The sequence below is a fragment of the Notolabrus celidotus genome, chromosome 4 (genome assembly GCF_009762535.1).
Source record: "Notolabrus celidotus isolate fNotCel1 chromosome 4, fNotCel1.pri, whole genome shotgun sequence".
NCBI classification, from domain to species: domain Eukaryota; kingdom Metazoa; phylum Chordata; class Actinopteri; order Labriformes; family Labridae; genus Notolabrus; species Notolabrus celidotus.
Window position 1 is genome coordinate 11,674,418 of NC_048275.1, and position 20,236 is coordinate 11,694,653.

General features: G+C 41.5%; 1 protein-coding gene across 3 annotated transcripts; it reads left to right on the forward strand.

Moving 5' to 3' along the window:
- Window positions 1-1,138: 1,138 nt before the first annotated feature.
- Window positions 1,139-20,111, forward strand: zfand4 (zinc finger, AN1-type domain 4). 3 transcript variants are annotated; one of them, XR_004631003.1, is made up of 11 exons: window positions 1,139-1,486; window positions 3,943-4,254; window positions 6,332-6,407; window positions 7,919-7,986; window positions 8,134-8,320; window positions 9,095-9,260; window positions 9,683-10,912; window positions 11,029-11,085; window positions 11,950-12,004; window positions 17,419-17,536; window positions 19,015-20,111. XR_004631003.1 is itself a non-coding variant. In XM_034681667.1 (10 exons), exons 2-10 carry the CDS (start codon window positions 4,071-4,073, stop codon window positions 19,148-19,150), a joined length of 2,220 nt encoding a protein of 739 aa, XP_034537558.1. In that variant the 5' UTR covers window positions 1,140-1,486; window positions 3,943-4,070; the 3' UTR covers window positions 19,151-20,111. The 3 variants fall into 3 exon arrangements, 2 of the variants coding, with proteins under 2 accessions (XP_034537558.1, XP_034537559.1); XM_034681667.1 differs by lacking the exon at window positions 11,029-11,085 and having other exon boundaries at window positions 1,140-1,486; XM_034681668.1 differs by lacking the exons at window positions 1,139-1,486; window positions 6,332-6,407; window positions 11,029-11,085 and having other exon boundaries at window positions 4,143-4,254; window positions 19,015-20,110.
- The last annotated feature ends 125 nt before the right edge of the window (window positions 20,112-20,236 follow it).

A 20,236-nucleotide genomic window follows, 5' to 3' on the forward strand; every position in this document is an offset into this window, starting at 1 on the left:
GTCAGAGCTCCAAGTTTGTGGAACTCCCTGCCACTGACAATTAGACAGTCCACAACCTTACCTGCTTTTAATTCCTCACTAAAAACATTTCTATACAAGAAGGGATTTCTCCACCCCTAATTCATGAATTTACTCTACATTCAGATGTCTTGTTTTGCTTTTTTTGTCTTTTTTCTTCCCCCTGTTTGCACCATTTTTTATTCTTTGTAATTCTCTGCTTTTTTGTTGTGAAGCGAATACACTGTTGATAGAGTATTTATTCATATGAATTCATATAAATACTATGGCATATTTTTTGGAGATAGTCTCAAATGAAAATAATTCAAGTCATCTCCCGACAGCACTTCCAAAATCATCTCTGCATCAGATCTCACTATGTAGCAATTAATGTGTACTGTTAATCTTTATTATACATGATAACACTTTATAAGCATACCCTATGCTTAGCCTCAAAGCCTGCAGAAATTAACAGTAAATTTTTGTTTATTTTGAGTTGTTTATTGTTTGGCTTTTCCATGTTGAGATTGCTGGTTGTGCCAAGATCCCGCCTTAAAACAAAAGGTGACCAGGCCTTTTCAATCAGAGCTTCATGTTTGTGGAACTTCCTGCCACTGACAATTAGACAGTCCACAACCTTACCTGCTTTTAAATCCTCACTAAAAACATTTCTATATAAGAAGGCATTTCTCCACCCCTAATTCATGAATTTACTCAGCATTCAGATGTCTTGTTTCGCTTCTGTCTTTTCTCTTCCACCTGTTTGCACCATTTTTTATGCTTGGTGATTTTCTGCTTTTTTGTTGTGAAGCACCTTGTAACCTTGTTAAGAAAAGTGCTATATAAATAAAGTATATTATATTATTTCTATTATTAGTATCAGTATATGTTACAGTCATTGAAGAGGGCACGAGTGTAATTTGTAAACTTGTGTAAGGTCAAAATGCAGAAAACAAGACAAGACATTCTGAGTTAATTGAAACAAGTTCCTAGAACTGTAAAGTCAGGTACTGGTACTTCTTTTAGTGGGAAGTCCAAACTTAGTGTGGTGTGAAAGTGTGAAAGTGACGATGCACGGAGACGGTTGATGATTGGTTCTTGTAGTCCCGCCCAACTAACCATCCCCGACGCTGATTGGTTCGAATATCCGTCAATCAAGCAAACTCACAAAGGTGTTGTTCGACCGCCTTTGACAGGTACTAGGATGTCACCAACAAGGGCACCACGGCCACCAACCACGGTGGACCGTCTCATCTGTCCCGTGTGTACTTTTTAGGGTTTAACGTGATGAAATGCGGCTCGTTGTTACCTTCGACAGCTTCATCCGACGGGAACAGGCTGGACCTCCTACATGTAGCCTAGCAGCCTGTTAGCCGTCCACCGAGAGAGGAAGGCATTGTTTGAGTTGTGGGCTAACATGGCAACCAAAGCTAATGTTAGCAGAGTCGGCTAGACGAGCTTCACGACCGAGTTACTGCAGAAGAGACTGGTAAGTCATCTCAAACAAGAAAATACTGTTTTCAACTGATGTTTTCAACTGAATTCTTAAGAAAATGAGAGGTACTTTGCTACATTTCCATGCTAACGGTTAGCCCTGCTTTATCTGTGTTCATCACTGTTGTCAGGCAGCTAGCTTGTTAGTCCCTTTTATGCTGGACTAGCCTGTGGCTTCTTTTGTATAGTGATGCGGTCAACCACTAACTGTTAAGGGTAAATGTAAGTTACTTTGGAAAAAGCCGAATGTAAAACGACTATTTTAAGACTTTTCTTCAGACAATGACCTGGTTTGACAACTCTGGAGTCCATAAATGAGTTTATCTCCGGCCTTTCTCTCAACAGCCAACAATCAGCGTTCATTTTAGCATTGTGTACCTCCTTCAGTGTTTAGAGGTAACTTAATTCCAGGCCCATTGAAGTGGGTTCAATTTAAAAGGTCAGGCTGGTATTAGTTGCCCCTGGTTGCACCTTGTGCAATAGTGTGTACTCTGAAACGCACAGGAACAACACAATATAATAGCATTATGTTTAAAACCCAGGAATCCCAAATCGTAATTTCTTTGATGGTACCCTGTGGTAAAACAACCTCCTGTATTCTTCTGTTATTCCTGCTCATAGGGAAGAAGGCATATGCACAACTTAAAGTCTAACTTTAGAATAGAATAATGTACTTTATTAATCCCTGAAAGGAAATTCAGGTGTCGGTCAGCTCATCTCCCTTTGGCTAGAGAGTTATGAAGCCTAATGGCTGCAGGGATGAATGATTTTCTGTTTCTGAGATGAGCCGTCCACTGCTGCTGTTTCTCTGGTCCACAAAGAAGTTGTGAAGTGGATGATCTGTGTAATTTAGAATGACCTCTAGCTTCTTCTGTGTGCATCTCTCCACCAAAAGCCCCCAGTGAGTCCAACCTGGTTCCAATCACAGTGCCAGCTCTCTTCACTAGTTTGTCCAGTTGCCTTAAATTCAACATGCATGGTAGCCTGACCGGACATGCATCCATATATCATATCTACTGTGTTTTCCTGTAATAGAAAGATAGCCTCATTTTTGTTCTCAAGACCTCGTAACATTGATTATAACTTGTATCCCCACAGTGGCATAAAGCAAACATAGAAACAGGCCTAACCTCCCTCATTAATGTGGGTGATGTTGTGGTCTGGCCTGTCACAATGACCTGCCTATTGTTTTGTTTTCTAGATTGCCAGGGAATTATCCTATTACCACAATAAACAAACTTTGTTATCTTGAGATAATAAGATAAGTCATTTTGTTAAACTGCGAAAACCAGCTTTTTTATTCCATAGATTAAAGAACATCTATAGATGCATGTCTGCCTAGAGCATCTGTGTGCTCTTTTCAGAATAAATAAAAGCATAGCTGGTTTAAACTGCCATGGATTACAGGTTGTAAGGTTTTTGGTATATACATACAGTTGTATGCACCAACATGCAGTGGACATGCAATTAGGGAGATATTTCAGAGTGAGGATGCTGCCATCAACCAGTGCACCTCGAGCAGTTGGGGGTTCAGTGGCTTGCTCAAGGGCACCTTGGCAGTGTCCAGGCAAGTGAACCAGCACATCTCCAGACACCAGTCCACTTGCCAAACTTCGTCCATTGTGGGACTCGAACCAGCGACCCAAGCCAAGTCCCTATGGACTGAGCTACTGCCGCCCCAAAAAGTACAATAGTGGCCCGTACGGGGATCGAACCCGCAACCTTGGCGTTATCAGCAGAAACTTAACTTGTTTGCATACAAAGGCATACATGATCACAAAACACACAATCTTAGCAAACACGCTAAAACAAGTGACATAAGAGGTGATCAGTCGAAGGCTGCGGTAAGGCAGAGGACACCTCATACCTGTGATGGGCTTATGTAATGCACATGACCTTCTTGAGTTTTAGCCAAGGCTTAACACTGTACTGAATGTTTAATAAAGGGCTGTGCACTAATATACAGTATGCCCTTCAAAACCACGCTGCCTCAATTTAAAAGATAATGCAAAAAGGTCCCAGTCTCACCGGAAACTTTCTTTGCATGCTGGGAGATGTTTTTGTAACTTTGTATTTAATATTGGTTTGTCCTGTTTGTGTCGATTAGAAACTACCCTGATGAGTGTCCAACTCAAGTGTGATGTAACAGGTTATGTGTATATCCTCTAGTCTCCCATCCCATGTATCCCCCTCTACCCCTCCGCTGCTAATTAGATTTCCAGTCATTTCTATTTCAACAGTCAAGTTGAAACCTGGTACTTCTTTTAAGGTCATTCAAAAAGTGAATTCAAGATGTTATCGTAAAAACTTTTCTATCCAGAGTTAGCTTTAGAATATAATTTGAAGGTTAAGTCAGTGTGCAGGGATTGGATCCCAGAGGCAGGAGGCTTAATTAATCAAACTGTCTGAAACATTGTGAAAATCATGCTGTGCTTTTGTGTCTGTTCACAGCTGATGTGGTGATCCTGCATAATGTGTGACGGTCGTGAAGCCAGTCTCCCTCGTTCCCTCATTCCCTCATCGTGGGCTGGCCCTCCGGTTTAACCATCTTCCTGAAGTCTCTCTCCTGAGCTGCAAACATGACGGACAGGAAGGAGCCACCCTTTTACAATGACGACAGCATGGGGGCGTTTCAATATAAGCTCCCTTTCTATGACACTATGGAGCTCTTCATAGAGACCCTGACAGGGACCTGTTTTGAGCTGCGCGTGCTGCCCTATGAGGCTGTTATTTCAGTCAAGGCGAAGATCCAGAGGCTAGAAGGTACATTTCTCACTAATGTGTGTTTTGCTTGTTTTAGCCCATCATTAGGTAAAAGTGCAGACTTTAAAATCCAACAAGTTCATTCACTTACTTTTTAAGTGGAGGATAAAGGCCAAATTCCTGTCTGTCTCCGATCCGTCACTGGACTGGATCTGATGAGTTTCTATTCTAGTCAATCTGTTAACCGCAACTGGATCTGCTCTGTTGTTCCGGCTGCGTCTCTGATCCAGCACGGAACGCAACGGATCATTTACGCAAGACTTCTATTTTTGGTGGATGCTGGAGCACGATGCATCAATTCAGCACAGAGCAGATGGAGCAGGACAGGAAGTCAGGCACCAAAACAAAATTAAAACATCCGGTTAATTTTCAGAATAAAACACTCTTTGTTACTGTTTGATCGTTTTTAACTTAACTATGACAACAAAATGTCATTTTGAGCGGAGGCAGGCCTGGAGTCAACAGGTCAGGTTTTCAGAGGCCGATAAAGACAACCTCGGTCACATGTCTCCAGATGTCCAGCGGTCCTGCTCCGTGCTGCGTTCTGAAAACGCAACTGGTGGGTGTTGACGGATGAGAGAGCACGGAGCCGGACCGCAGCGGATTGGAGATTGACCGGACACAGATCTGGTGGAAGTCCCTTGTAAGAGTTACATGCATCAGTCATATTTACATTCTATCGTTGGTTTGATCACTTAGCTTGGTCTATTTTATCTCCTGAGTTGTTCTGCTCTGTGGAGTCTTTTTAACACAACTGTATCTACCTCTCAGAGAATTTTGTTGTTTAGGTTCAGAGCTCATTACCAGGCTTAACATAGCTGAAGAGGAAAAAGATGCCAAAAAACAAACAACTCTGCTTACTAAGACTACCATAATTATACACCTCAGCCAGTGATGGGTAGGGACTGGGATATCAGTTTTTATTTGAAAGTCAAATTTTGTCCCTTGGTACACCTTCAGTTTTCAATCTATTATGGTTTGTTCTGATTTGAAATTCACAGTTAAAGCACACAGGCTGTGGTGTGTGCTTTAGCAGTGTGTGCTTTAGCAGTGTGTGCTGCAGTAGTGGGTGTTTAATAAATGTCAGTGAATCACAACACCAAACCTCCTTACAAGCCATGTGTTGATGCAAACTAGTGAGAAAAGGTCAGGGTGTTTAATTACTTGTAAGTGCTTCAGCATTATAATGTAAATATAATTAATGTGGGCTCACCTGTTGCTTGATCTCTAAAGAGAAGCACAACAAACAAGCATTGTTCTGGAGCTCAGTGAAGGATTAGTACATAAGTTGGTATTGAATTTGTTTCATTAAAATGTTATCATTTTACCATGCTAGTTTTCCCCTTTGTTCCCAACCTTGGCTTTCCTCTGAAGGTTGCAGATCAAGATATGATTTATTTTCTACACATCTCTCCCCTGATTTCACTTTAGTTCAGAAAGGCCTCTCTGTGCTCTCTGTGAGTGAGGAGGTGTGTCAGCAGCCAAGCCTTTGTGTTTTGTGATGGAGCAAATCCACTTTGCGATGAAATGACCGCTACTCCCACATTAACACTGGATCACTTCCAGCACTGGATCTGGAAATCCACACACACACACATGCTCAGAAAGCTTCCTAACACTTCATACACTCCCTCTTATACCAAGGAGACGCTCTAGAGAGCCTTCTAATGCACTCTCCATCCCTCTACTGCGGTCTTAATTTGAACTCATTGCAGTAGTATAAAATACAATATAGGCGTATAGTAGTCAAACTTCATGTGTAGCATGTTTAGCTGTAAGGTGAGTGTTTAAACATGATGCTGTGTTAACAGTGAGGCAACATGTTTTTTAATGTTCCAGCTGTCGGAGCTTGTGTTCTGTGATTTTCACCCTCACAACAGTTACACAGTTTAGTCTCTAGGGGGCAGACATGAGTCATCTCAGTTCTCTCTTCTGTTGTCAGCCTGTCTCTTCTTTCTTCCCTGCCTGTCAGATTTATGAACTTAGGAGTCTATAAGATATAAAAAGTCATTTTTTAAAAACTTTTGTTTTTTCTCTTTACTATCCTCTCCTACCCTCACCCCCACTGTCTTCAAAGGTATCCCTGTTGCCCAGCAACATCTCATCTGGAACAATCTGGAGCTGGAGGATGAACATTGTCTACATGACTATGGGTATATATATTTTTCATAGTCCTTTCTGTCTTTAAGAGCAACGACACTGCAGCAAATCAAACGGTCAAGTCGTATTTTTAGAGCAGTTACCAGCCTCATGTTTGAAGCATAGACTGTATAAATAATGGACGTAGTATCCGTGATGTCACCAATCTGGAAATGCAGAACTCAACCAGGCGTAGTGTGACGTAAAGAGGCGGAGTTTGAGCCTCCTTGCAAACAGCTATGTGTTCCGTCCGGTAGTCAGGTCAGTCATGTCCTTATTTGGGCAAAAACTCATAATTTGAATATCTTCTGAACCGTCGCAATAGAAAAAAATTCACCCCCCGTACAGTGTGTGCCGATACAGAGCTTAGCTACGTAGAGCCAAGCCGTTTTTTGAACCAGGCTGTAAACATGTTTATTAATGCTGCAAAGATCCTCTTTTCTGAATTGGTGTCTATGTGGTTTCCGATGTTTTTGCGGCCAGCCTCAAGCAGACTCGATGAATTGCAGTTTATAACACTTCGGCATGTGCTTCATATTTTGAGACCTGAGGTTGTCGCTTGGTTTGAAGCTGTGCACAATAAGCAACAATCGTCTTTGCACTTTAATAGCGTCTTGCTGTTGTGTTGATCTTGTTTTATTCATTTCAACATGTTCTACGTAAGTTCAAGAACCAGAAGAAATGGGCTTCAATCACACATAAGCCTGTTGCATGAGGGGGCCTGTTATGCAGTAGTTCTTTATAGGCAGTAAGCTCTTCAGGTGCTGTTAATGTGGTTTAATAGAAACACAGTTTGACCTGAAGTTAAAGATTAAATCAGAGCTGAGGAACCCCCTGACATTTTTTAATTGGAGATTTTCCCAAATAAGGAAAGTTGACGTCTTACAGATCGGTGACTTAACCTCACAGAATAAAACATGGTTAGAGTAAGGACAGGTGAATCAGTGGTTGCCTAGCAACAAAAGAAAAATGCAGCAAGTTGCTCTGTTTCAAATTGTAGGCTTGAACAAAACAAGCAGTCTGGCGTGCTCCTCTCTTTGCAGCCTGCTCTATGCTCTCTTTCTGATCCGGGCCATACTGGTCATATTAAGAGAGCTCGCCCATGCACTCCCATCAGTTCATGAGATGCGGGCCTCAGCCTGCAGTGCTCTGCTGGATGCAGATGGTGGTATTGTTATGAATGCTTGTCACTTAATTTTCCACATGAACAGCCTCTGGTGAGATCCTTCCCGCCTATCATTCGGCAGCATGCTTTGAAGTCGGAGAAGCGAAGAGGAGGAGCAGGCGATGAAACATCTGTTCATATGAAACAACTGTTCAGATGGGATTCCCAGTAGTTCACTTTGGTTCACTTGAAAATCATCCTGACCCTCAGAGTGCTGTTCACTTTAGATCACAGCGTCAGAAGGAAAGCTTTTTACCCTAAATACAAATATGTTGACGGCTTGCATTCACAGGTGGATGGATTATTATTATAGTGTTGATTGTTCTGCTGTGCTGATCAACACTGTGTGTTTGTTTGCAGCATTGCAGAGGGCTGCACTTTGAAACTCATCTTATCCATGAGGGCTGGCCCAATTAACACCAGGAGAGGTATGGACAAGACAAAAGATCTATACAATATATACTACAGCAATTCTTACATTGCATATCATTTAATTCCCTTATGCAGAGAGGGATTACGATGATGTCGCTGCTTTTTTTATTTTAACCACGATTCCTGCTCCATTCTTTTATCAGTAACACTCGAGGATCCCGTCAAAGAGGTGGCTGACCTGATGGAGAGCACAAAGGAGCAGGGCTGGGAGAAAACCTCGTCCAACAAACAGGTCACGTTTGTGGTCTACCGTGAGGGTGACCAGCTGAATTTCTTCAGAGTGGTCAACAGAGGAGACGGGACTCTGACCCCTCTGTCTGAATCTCTCAGGTGTGAATATTGACTAAATGTCTACAACAGTTTTTAGCACATTTATCTGATTCTATACCTATAAATCAATGTGTTAATCACGTTGGTGCAGTTATAAAGTGTAACAATTCAATCATTCAGTCAGTGTGAAATTCAGTGGTTAACACTGTTAATTAGTGATGCAACGATGATGAGTGAACCATGGTTGGTCCTTGACACGGTGTGGCCAGCGTATGATCCACGGATCTGTGGAAAATGTATCATCAACGTGTGCAATGTGATTAGCTTTTACTGTTTCTTTAAGCGCTCACCTCTGCTTCAAACCAATAAGAGTCTGAGAAGGACGCCTGTCTGTTGTGTTAGCGTTGGTCCTCTCTTCCACCTTGGTCAGAGACAGAGCATCCCTCCACTCACGCAAATACTGCAGTTGCATTGAGATACAATAAATACACACGGTAATAGAGACAGAGTGGGAGTTGGTGTGCTTTGAAATGCACTGGTAGAATCAAGGCTAAGCAAAGGAGTAGGAAAGCAATATAAATATCTATCTTGTTTTTGTCTATCCATGAACCATACTGAACCGTGGCCCTTAATCCATGAACCAACCAAAACCAGCTTGTGATCCGTTGCACTGCTACTGTGTCTGCAGTGGTTATTTGCATCTGTGCAGAATGTTACGTGTACATTGCAGCAACAAGTGTTAAGTGAGCAGAGCCACGAAAGAACCTGCCATTAAGCAAACCGCTTTGTTGGATTACTAAAAGGAAGAGTGTTTCCGCCTCTCATATTTTCTAGTGGCGGCGGTTCGGTGTACAATGTGTGTGCAGAGGAGGAGGAGGATGAGGAGGAGGAGGAAGGAGCGACTTCAGCAGCTGCTCAGCACAGCCATGAGAACTCCATCACCATGAGTAAAATGAAGCTACTCAAGGCTAAGATGGAGGACATGAACCTCAGCAAGAAGGTTGGCTCACAGATACTTTTACTTCAGAAAATTAAACTGCCTGTCTGAGCGAGGATGTGGCCTAGAGTTTTGTTTTTTCATAGTACATCTTCATTTAAAAAATGAACACTCTGCTCATATGAATCTTCAGGCATTTATTTTCGTATCAGGGCTTTTCATCATTACAAAAGCTGAAATCACGTCTGAGATTCAAACTATGTCTGTTAAGCTAAAAAATGTCAGCCTGCAACCATTTAGCATAACATAGTGTTACTGTACCAAACACTGAACACCAAACACTAACTACCATGAACACTTTGCATGTGTTAATAAGACATGGATCCTACCATACATTAAACTGCAGTGGCTCCTTCATCTCTATTATGCTCATAAAAAATGGCTTCTGTGGTATAACCTGAATTTCCTGTCCCTCCATTCTCCAGCCCAAAAAGCCCATTAAGATGAAACCACGGCCCCCTGTCAGCCCTCACCCCTGCGGTGGCTCTCTTGGACCACCTATCACACGACACCACCATCGCCCCTTCCGTTCACTTGCTCAGATCAACCAGTCTCAGCAGTCTAATGCAAAACTACCTCCAATCCCTGACCATAAATCCATAGACCCCTTCCCCTCCTCCTCTTCTGCTGCTTCGACTTCTGCGCACTTGTCAATCCCCAGAAGACCTCCACCCTCTTTCTCCTCGCCTTCTTGTTACATGCTTCAGGAGGAGGAACCATGGGAGACATGTCCCCAGTTTGCAAGAATCCGACCCCCTCCCAAAGTTACACAGTGTGACATCGGCAGCACCCGGCTAATGAGAGACTGTGTGTACCCTCAGCTCCCTCCACTGTATATCAGGGGACACCCCGAGGCCACCTTCGACCCCTCTGAGCCAGCAGTGGAGACAGTGGGACTTGGTTTGCTGGAGGAAGCTGCTGGGCTGGTGATGCCATCACAACCTGGAGCTCAGTTTGGGGAACTTTCAGACCCACTGAGTTTGGATGTGTCCACACAGCCAGAGGGAGGCTACCAGTCCCTCACAGTTGGAGCCCAGCACCAGCTGCCGCTCCCCCCTTCCCCCGTGAGTACCTGGATGCTTGGGACAAATGAAACTCTCACTAGCAGAGCTGAAAGGACTCAGCTTGGCACGTCATTTCACATCAGCCCCCCCTCTCCCTTGCCCACCTCCCCATCCTCCTCCACCAGGCCTCTGCCTCAACCTTTTGATTCCACTCTGTCCTGTTTACAGCCCAACCTTCAAGCACAAGTTAGACCAGGGAACATGTCCCCTATCCCTTCCACCAGTTCATTGGTTTATCCTCCACGCCTTCATGGTGTTAAAGTGGAGTCACCTGGCAAGAGGCCAGAGCTTATCTCCAAAAGGGAAGCGAGGGGCATCACTCAGATGGTGAACCAAGCCTGTAAGGAGCCACTGGGGTCTGTGAACAACACCGAGCTCTTGGCTTCTCTCTCCACAAGGCCTTCAGACAGCAGCCACAGCAGGGATGCTTTTGGAGAGAGTCTGGGACTCGCACTGACTTTCCCTCCTGCTACAGCCTCAGGACAGGGCGGCCTCAGCTCCAGACTGCAACCCATCCAAACCAACAGGCTCCTTCAGGATGATATCCTCAGACAAATGTCACCTTCGCGCCGAGCAGCAGCCTCTTTCATGGTGAGTACAGATACATGTCAATATTTGCTTTTTAAAATTGAATTTGTGGATCTCTTTTCAAAGTTCAGTTTGTCTTGGAAGAATTTATTTGAGTCTGCACACAATGTTTTCTGCAGACTGAGATGTGACTGGTGAAGTAACCACCACTCTGCTCTCCTCAACAAGAAGATGCTGTAGGAAGTCTACTTAAAATTCTCTTTACTACAGATGCCATATAAATGACTAAATTAGTCAAGTTAATGATATTATTTCTGTCAGGTTATTAATCTAAACTGGTCTAAAAGGATTTTGAATCACACGTTTTCGCTCCTGTTGAATTCTGAAATATTTGGGATTACATGCTTGGATAAATTTCAAGATCTAACTCAGTTTTCATAAAGGAATAAGAAACGTTCATCAGGGTGTCAAGAGGTTTTCTTCAAGGAGGCTGGCTTTTAGTATCTCCAGGGCAAACATTAAGGAAATAAATTACCCACAATGCTCCTCTGTTAAAAACAATCTGTTGGAATTCTGAAGTTCAGCTCTGTTTGACATTGACTCGTGACAAGGTGGCAAACACTGGATGTAAAGTTAAATGAATACATTGTGGAGGGACTTCCAGAAAACCTTGATATATAAATGAGTCATATTTGCAGCGGACACACCACACACAAAGAATTGTCACTGTCTTGTTTAATAGTTCAGAAACACAAGGTAAAATTCACATTTGTGTCATGATTGATGGAGAGCAGATTAAATATAATGTATAAAGCAGAGGTAATGTCAATCAAAGTCCATCTTTTCATGATTCCTCCTTCAGTTAGAAAAATAAGGTCTCTCAAATCTGTTTTACTCTACCTGTGGTCATTCTAAGATTTTTTGATAGTTTTCTCTCCAAGAGACTTAAAGTTAGTCATTACTTCTCTCATAATACTGAATACTCAGAGCCTGTTTTCAACACATCACCTCTAAAGCCTTGAGATTTTCTCAAGATAAAGCACTGCAATATTGTCATTGATTTGCTGTACAAATATTTCATATTGCTGTTATTTTCTCAGGCCACAAACACTCTTGCATCAGCTGGGGGAGCCATGACTTCATTCGGGAGAATAGGTAAGGGAGACGCACACAAACACGGTCATGATTTCAGGAAGCACTGCACCATTAAAAACCATGCTGCAGTGTGCCAAACGGCTCTGAACTATAACGCCGTTCTTGAAAGAAGCAGTCATATACAGAGAGGATGCTGTTATGTGAAAGCCTTCAGTGCATGTTGTAAGAGAGCTACAACAAAGCACCGCAAGGGTTTTAAATATTCATTAATGCTACAACTGCAGAAGGCAGCAGGCGTGCACACAAGAACACTCACTTATTTATGTCAGCCACTGATATGCTTTGGTTGTACTGACAATAGAACAAGTTGTGCTGTTCTCATTTTTCCAATATTACTCTAACAGCATCAGAGTTTCCGAGAGACCCAAAATGTATTGATAAAGACTAGGGATGTACACAATTAATTGATTATCCATTAATTGATTAAGAAATTACTCGAAACACACATTTTTGTTTTCAATTTTCTATCACATGGAACAAACGTGGTCTCATATTACACTCAGCTGTAAGGGAGGTGTTTAAAGTTTAAGGCATGTTTGGATGTGAATCAGCTGTTAAAGGTGTTGCACACAGCGGAGACGCTCAGCTGGCGGCTGTGGCTGTGCGTCAGGTCTCCACATGCACTTTTTAAAGAGGATCAATGCGCAACTGCTCCCAACAACAACACAGACACGAAGGCTTACCACTTTAAACAGGACATTTCCCACCTTTGGATACAAAGCCAACAGGCTTTCCCAGGCTGGTGGGAATTGCTAGTACGCTATGTTTGCAGACCTGCAACACCCGAGCCGTCTGAGCATGTTTTCTTCCTCTGGACTGATTATGACCCGGTTGCGCTCCCGGCTGACACCTGACCGAATACACGTTTATTTTTCTCAAAAAGAACGACAGAAAACTGGACACTGCGAGTCTGAAGTACTTTACTGTTAGTATTATGAGCCTTCACTTTATAAGACTATGTCCGTGGAGAATTTTTGTTATGAGCCTGATCATTGATAATCAGTGTTAAACATGTACCCGTATTCAATACCGTCAGTAATATGCATTTTGTTGCTGTAGAGAATAAAACTTAGGGGGAAAAACTTATTTGGCCTTGTTTTTGACACGAGAATAATGCTTTTTTTTATTGATTAATCAATAATTCATGGTTATCATTTCCAAAAGATTGATCAAGGAAAATACTTAAAATTTACCTCCCTAATAAAGACTCAAGGGTTGACTGCAGAACAGACCGACAAACATCAATGATTCCTCTTAATTTCTATTTTTAACTGCATTTTCTCAAAAAGTAAAAAACCAAACCTGAACATTTAATAATTGTTGTGGTCGGGGCGAGATGTGTTTGAGTGGGCTCCCAAATAACAGACACAAAGTATGCTGACTGTGGTGTTCAAAAGAGATTAATTAACCCCTGGAGCTTGTTTTTTTAATCCTGTTTGAACTCATGCAGTCTGTTTATTAAAAATGAACTATGAAATCTTCTCATTTACATAGTACTCAATTCATATTTCTTTTTCCCTTGGCAGTAATTACAACTTTTGTTCTTCTCAGGTTTGCCTGTGCCAGATTTAAACACCTACACTTTGGCATTTCCTCCCGTTCCCCCATTTAGATTCTCTTAAGTGCTGAGAGTTTATGAGGAAACACTGAAACATTCTCTGTTTCCAGTCAGGTTTAAACGTGGACTCTGAAGGGGCCACTCAAACACAGTCCCTTTAGTCCACTCTGTTGTTGTCTTGATGATGTTGTTATATTAAGTACTCAGTTATTACTCTGTGAGCTTGTGTCAGCTCTTGATATTTGTCCCCAGATGTCTGTCTATATCTGACATCATTTATACTTTCCTCAATCAGGCCATATATAGTTTTAGTCTGAGTAGAATCCATGCGAAAGTTCTGTCATGATATACTTTGTGTTGGCCACTATGAGCAGGCGATGTTCTTTAGTAGTATTTCACATTGAAGTTGTTTTGAACGTTGTTATCCTTCATACTTTGCTTTCTTAAGTGCAGACTTGTACGTTGTTTTTCTCAAAGGATATCAAAAGGCAGCAGATGCATCATTTCTATTTCTGATCATACAAAAAGAAACTGAAGGTGCGCAGTTTGTTGTGAGGCTGATAAACACAAGGTCTCTGTTTGTGTTCAGAAGTGTTCCTCATTACTCAGCTAGATGAATTTTGATTTCCTCAGATGTAGATTTTGCAAACTGTTTAGTTTACAAGTCCAGCATTTTGGTATCATTTCTCAGAGTCTTCAGGAAGGAAGTCATTCGTGTTGGAGAATGGAGACAGTGTTCATTTGGATACAAGTCCCATTTGTTAATTGACAAAGTATCACCATGAACGTTGGCACCGATCCAGCTATTTTAACGCAAGACTGTTCCCTTAGGTCAGTGACTTCCTCGTGGTTCTCTGAACAAAACTTTCCCTGCAATTTTGAAGGAGGGCAAAAGTCTTTAAAACTGGTTTATAGTGCAGATCCATTGTCAAAGAAAATCCATTGTTCTTCTTGTTCACAGGCATCCTGTTGTGCTTTGTCATGAGTGACAAAGTGCAGGGTAACACAAACAAAACAGTCAGCAGTCAAATAAAGATCATAAAACATTGACAGCAAATGAAACACACTGATTAACTTCATCAGAAGTCACCTTTTCTCTCTTGTTGTCTCGACAGTGCTGCTGTATGAACATAAAAGACCTGTTTGGATCCTCATTAAATGAGGCAGATCAGGATTGGGAGTAATGAAAGCTTGATTGGGATAATGCGTCATGAGATGTCATCAAATTACAGAAGAAACGTGTTAAAGAACATGTTGAGAGTCTGATTTGGTCTGAATAAACCTGAACTCTCTGTAAACCCGTATGACACCAGATTAACGTGAACTGGACAAAAAATGAATCTAATCCTGCTCCTAGCTGCTTGACAGCGAGCTTCCTGTACCTTCACGGCAGAGTTGTCAGTTTTATCTGTGTGTGCCTGTTTCTACAGAGCTCACAAACCCAGCTGGGCTTCATGCTTCCACAGACACAATTATCACTGATACAAGCTGACATAAACCTGTGTTCCCCGACTTATTTTCTAGAATGATGCCAGCGTTCAGGCGGCAAAGCATGACATTTATTGAAAAGGAAATGTACCTGGCTGACAACTATCTACAATTACTGCTCTGAACATCTCCTTTAATTGATCATTTATCTCAAAATGTACACTTCATCATGAAACACTCAAACACACAAATTAATTTAAAGGAAATGGAAACTGTTGAGAAAAGACAGAATTTGACAGTGTTTTAAATGAGTTTCCTGTGGGTACTGTGTGACAGAAATGACTAAACATCATACATGAAATGTTAACCCTTTCTGCTTTTTAAACTGAATCTCTGACAAATCTAAACCAGTGAAATACTGATGAGCTTTCTGAGCAACCCAAACTGGAGTCTTTACAGCATTCAGTATTTTCTGGCCTCCCCCAGTTTATGATTTTAGATCGGTTGTTTTGACTTCCGACAGCCGTTGAAAGTGGCTGCTTTGACATCCCTGAAAGAAAAACACGTAAAATAACTGAACAGAGACAGCTGTAATTAACCTGCCTCATGTGATTATTTGAAATAACATGTTTTGGCTTCATAATTACAGTGACAGATCTGGTTTTGACAAATTATCAAGCACAGAGGCTACAGTCTTTGTCACAGGGGGTCACTGTTTCAACACATAGCCACAACCCTTTGTTGCATGTCTCCCCCCACACATGCCCTATACAATAAATACATTATAGGGATAACAACAACAACAACAACAACAACAACAACAACAAAAAGATAACCGAAAAAAGAGGGGGAAAGAGGAAAGAGTGAGACTGCAGTGTATGCAGATGCGAATCCAACACAGCATTTACGCTCCCATGAATGTGTTTTGAGATTAACTTGAGTATTTCCTTAAAAAGCTGTGAGGAACATTTCAGAGATTAAAAACCTTTTTTGATGTTGTGATAAAGTTTTGGACTCGCTGCAGGTGTTTTTTCTGTAGTGGGTTTGTTTGAGGTACTTGTTAATAGTTGCCCTGGGGGAATGCCGGTCAGCTCGGCCCCTTTGAGGTTTGAGAACACAAAGTGAAGCAAAAGTGAAAGTGCAGTGAAATCCTAGCTCTTGTTCTGGTTCTCCAGCTGGTTTTTCAACAAAGGGGCCGAGCTGACCGGCATCCCCTGTGGGTGTTACACTTACTGTTGACGAGCACCTTGTACAACACTGCAGAAAAAAAAAAACCAGTTGATGTGTGGGATGGGATAGGAGTGATCACATGAATGAAATGTCAATCCCTCCTGCATGCATTTCAATCATTTCCTTCATTTTTCAGTGTCTCTATACAGCATTAAACATGGCTTATACTAGCTTATATGAATGGTTCCTGAGTATAGATGGGAATTTCAAGTATTTTCCGTGATCGATCTTTGGAAATGTTAACCATCAGTTATCGATTAATCATTAAAAAAATGTCAAAGTTTTCTGTCAAAAACAATGTAGAATACCTTTTTCCCCTGAATCAGACTTTCCTTCACGACACAATGTATATAACTGACAGTATTGAACAGCTACAGATCATACTGAGGTGTTCAAAATGTTAAACACGCTGAATATCAACGTGTGGAGCACGCTCATATTCTCTGCGTACAATCATAAAAGTGAAGGCTCAGACTACAACATGTGGATTTACTGCAAGAAGGGAACTGAACAGAAACATATTTTACACTCACAGTGTCCAGTTTTCTGTCTACTCGTTCTTATTGAGAAAAGTAAGCATGTGAGCGTGGTTAGGTGCCAGCCGGGAGCGCAACCAGGTCATAATCAGTCCGACGGCGGAGAAAGAAAGAGACCTGTCACTCAGCTGCAGCCCCCAGCTGAGCGTCTCCGCTGTGCGCAACACCTTTAGTCAGCTGATTCACATCGAAACATGCTTTAAACGTAAAACGCCTCCCTGATAGCTGAACGAAATATGAGACCACATGATGTTTGTTCCACGTGATAGAAAATCGAAACAAAAAATGTGTTCGAGTAAGTTCTTAACAATCAATGAATCGATAGTCGATTAATTGTTGACATCCCTGTTCCTGAGGCATTCCCACCATTTTTCTCTTGTATCTCTGTTAGATGGTCAATGCCGCTTGTTTTGTTTCTACTCTTTCTGTTTGGACTGGCAGTGCAGTGTCAAGTGTAGCTTATTCTTCAGACTTCAGAGGATGCTACCCTTAGCTACCACCTTGTTTTATCTGCTTCTAACCAGTTGTTGAAATCACAGCTTTCTGTTTATTTTTTGCAGCATTTAAAAAAAAAAATGTCAAAATGTCATTTGAAAATTGAAAACAACCAATAATAAAACCTTTTCATTACACAGTCAGTCAAATGTTTCGTCTCATCTCAGGCACTCCAACATACCACCTACCTCCAATCAAGGCTCCCACAGGCAACAAGAAGAAGAGCTCAAAGCACTGCTTCCTCTGTGGCAGGAAGACTGGCCTGGCCACCAGCTTCGAGTGCAGGTATAAAGTGCCTCCAGCGTTTCCAGCTGCTCTCACTCACACTCACTGCCCGACTCTTAATCAAATCTCTCCCTATTTCTCATTCTCGTCCTTGAAGCACCCCTTTTAGTAGAAAGTAGTCTTTTCCTAGTTCATCATTTTGTCTCTCAGCACCTCTCAAGTGGAAACATGTCTCTGTTCACCACTTGTTCTGCCACAAGTTGTTAACATTATCAAAGATTCTCCCAACAACATCCATCTGAATCAAGTCGCTCTCTCCCGAGGCCTTGTCCAGCGTGCACACACTGCATCTGATGCAACTGTGTGTAACTCTAATACCCTAACACCAGCTCCTTGAAGTGGTGGAACCATTAAAACAGAGCCGCCGACTGTGTTCAAAGACCTAAGTGATACCAGTTTAGTCAAGTGGCAATGATCTGTGATTAAATCACTCATATAATTTACTCAATATCACTGCTTCTAAACGGAATTTATTAGACATCTGAAATAGTGCAGCTCTTGCACTAATGGTCTGTTACAGAAAGGAAGACTAAAGAACAAAAAGAGGCTTTCAGTCTGAGACAACCTCTATATTAGGAATTCAAAATAAGAAGCAGAATTGTGACATTCTGAGTCAGCTGAAAAGCATGAGGATGGAGCAGTGTTTTTAACTCATACTGAAACTGAAAGACTACTTACTGGAAGGTCTATTGTGTAACACACAATGAATACATGAACATATAAAAGTATAGTTATATTTTTTTTTGGGGGGGGGGGTGGCTTTTTGCCTTTATTCCTTAGGACAGCTGAAGTGAGACAGGAAATATGGGGAGTAGAGAGTGAGGGAAGACATGCAGGAAATGGTCGACCGGTCGGGAATCGAGCCAGCGACCCCTGCAACTAGGACTGTTGCCTCTGTATGTGGGGCGCTTAGATCACTAGGCCACCAGCGCCCCGAACATATATAACTGTATAGAATATTCAGTACCGGTCAAAAGTTTTAGAACACCACAATTTTTCCAGTTTTTTTATTGAAAATTATGCAGTTCAATGTCTTATTGTGCTCTGAAATGAAAACATTGAACAAATAAACAATTGAAGGTATGGTACCACAGTGTGTTCCAACAATACTTTTATGCAGACAGGGATTTGGAAGTAATCAAGGACAGTTTGGACACCTGTAAGAATTGGTAGCACAAACTTTCAAGGCTTGACTAACATCAATTGCTGCAGAACAGCAACCTATTTCTTGTTCCCTGAAAAAGGCCTTTTTGTATACTTCTGAAATGTACATTCTTTTTTCAGTTTTGGGTAATCTTACCTTTTCTTTTTTACTTCTGGCAGTTCACCACTTACTTTTTTACCATTTAAAGCTATTCAATTGATGTGAACTGCTTGGATTTATATACAAAAGTGGAAAAATTGGGGAGTTCTAAAACTTTTGACCGGTAGTGTACATAAAGTATTTTTTCAAGACTGTTTTCATTGTAATCTTTCAGATGTGGTCACAACTTCTGTGCCACCCATCGCTACGCAGAGACGCACGACTGCACGTTTGACTACAAGAGCGCGGGACGACGATTCCTGCAAGAGACCAACCCTCTTATCAGTGCTCCCAAGCTGCCTAAGATCTAACACCCAACACCCAACAACCCTCACCTCTCAGAAGGGACGGCCTGAACCAACCACAGGTTAATCTTGACTGAACAGTTGAGATTCTGCTTTGTGACTTTTCTAGGAGGAAGAAGGAACTTATTCACCACTGTGTGCTCTTTTTTTTAATCTGCCAAGTTTGCTTAAAATGAAATAAGATATTCTGTAAAAGCCAAGTGTGAACAAAGAAGCGAAGACTGAAATGGCACAGAGCTACTTATCACCTCTTGACAATGTGAAGATGTTTATTCTTTTTATGTGTTACTTTTTCCTTTTCTTCGCCTGAAAACAAAACTCCCTGTGCATGTATGTAGGTAGGTTTCACTAAATATATCTGCTGCACGTTCAGACATTTCTACTTTTTAGTTTTGATGGTTATTTCTGTTTGTTTCAAAAGGACCGCTTATGACTTTTCATTGGACAAGTCTTTGACAGATGCACTTTAGAAGTATCATATTTATACATTTGACTTTCCTCCTTGTGGGGGAAGAATTCTTAAATCTCTGTGTTTGTCTTATGAAGTGTTTCTGTTGTGTCATGATCTTTTATATTCTGCACCTCTAGAAGTCTTTCTTACTTGGGCACATACAAACCGACATCACTAATGAAATCTTTCCTTAAAGAACTTACGTATTGATAAAATACTTCATATTTATTAATGAATACTACTTATTTAAATTTAAGGGTGGTTTTGAAATAGCAAGTATGCAACGTGTGTAGGTATGAATGTCAGTTTTAATGTGTATCCTATCAAGTTAAGTGTATTAGGATGTTGAGGGGGGGGTGTTATGGTATTTATGATGTGTCTCTTAAGTGAGGTGGTTGCCATAAGAATCTTTTGTAAGTCTTTTTTATTGCTCAGCTGTTGCAAAAAAACTTTAAATGCTGTTATAGTATCTTCAAGGGTTTGATCTAATAAAGTTTCTGATCATATTGTACACCATTGACTTGTGTATGTGTTTATATCCAACACCTTCTCGATTACATTTCCCGTCCGCTGATTATTTTCACTTCTGTTATTTCCTCTTTCTTCACAGTGTCCTCAAGTCTTGCTGTTCCTCATTATTT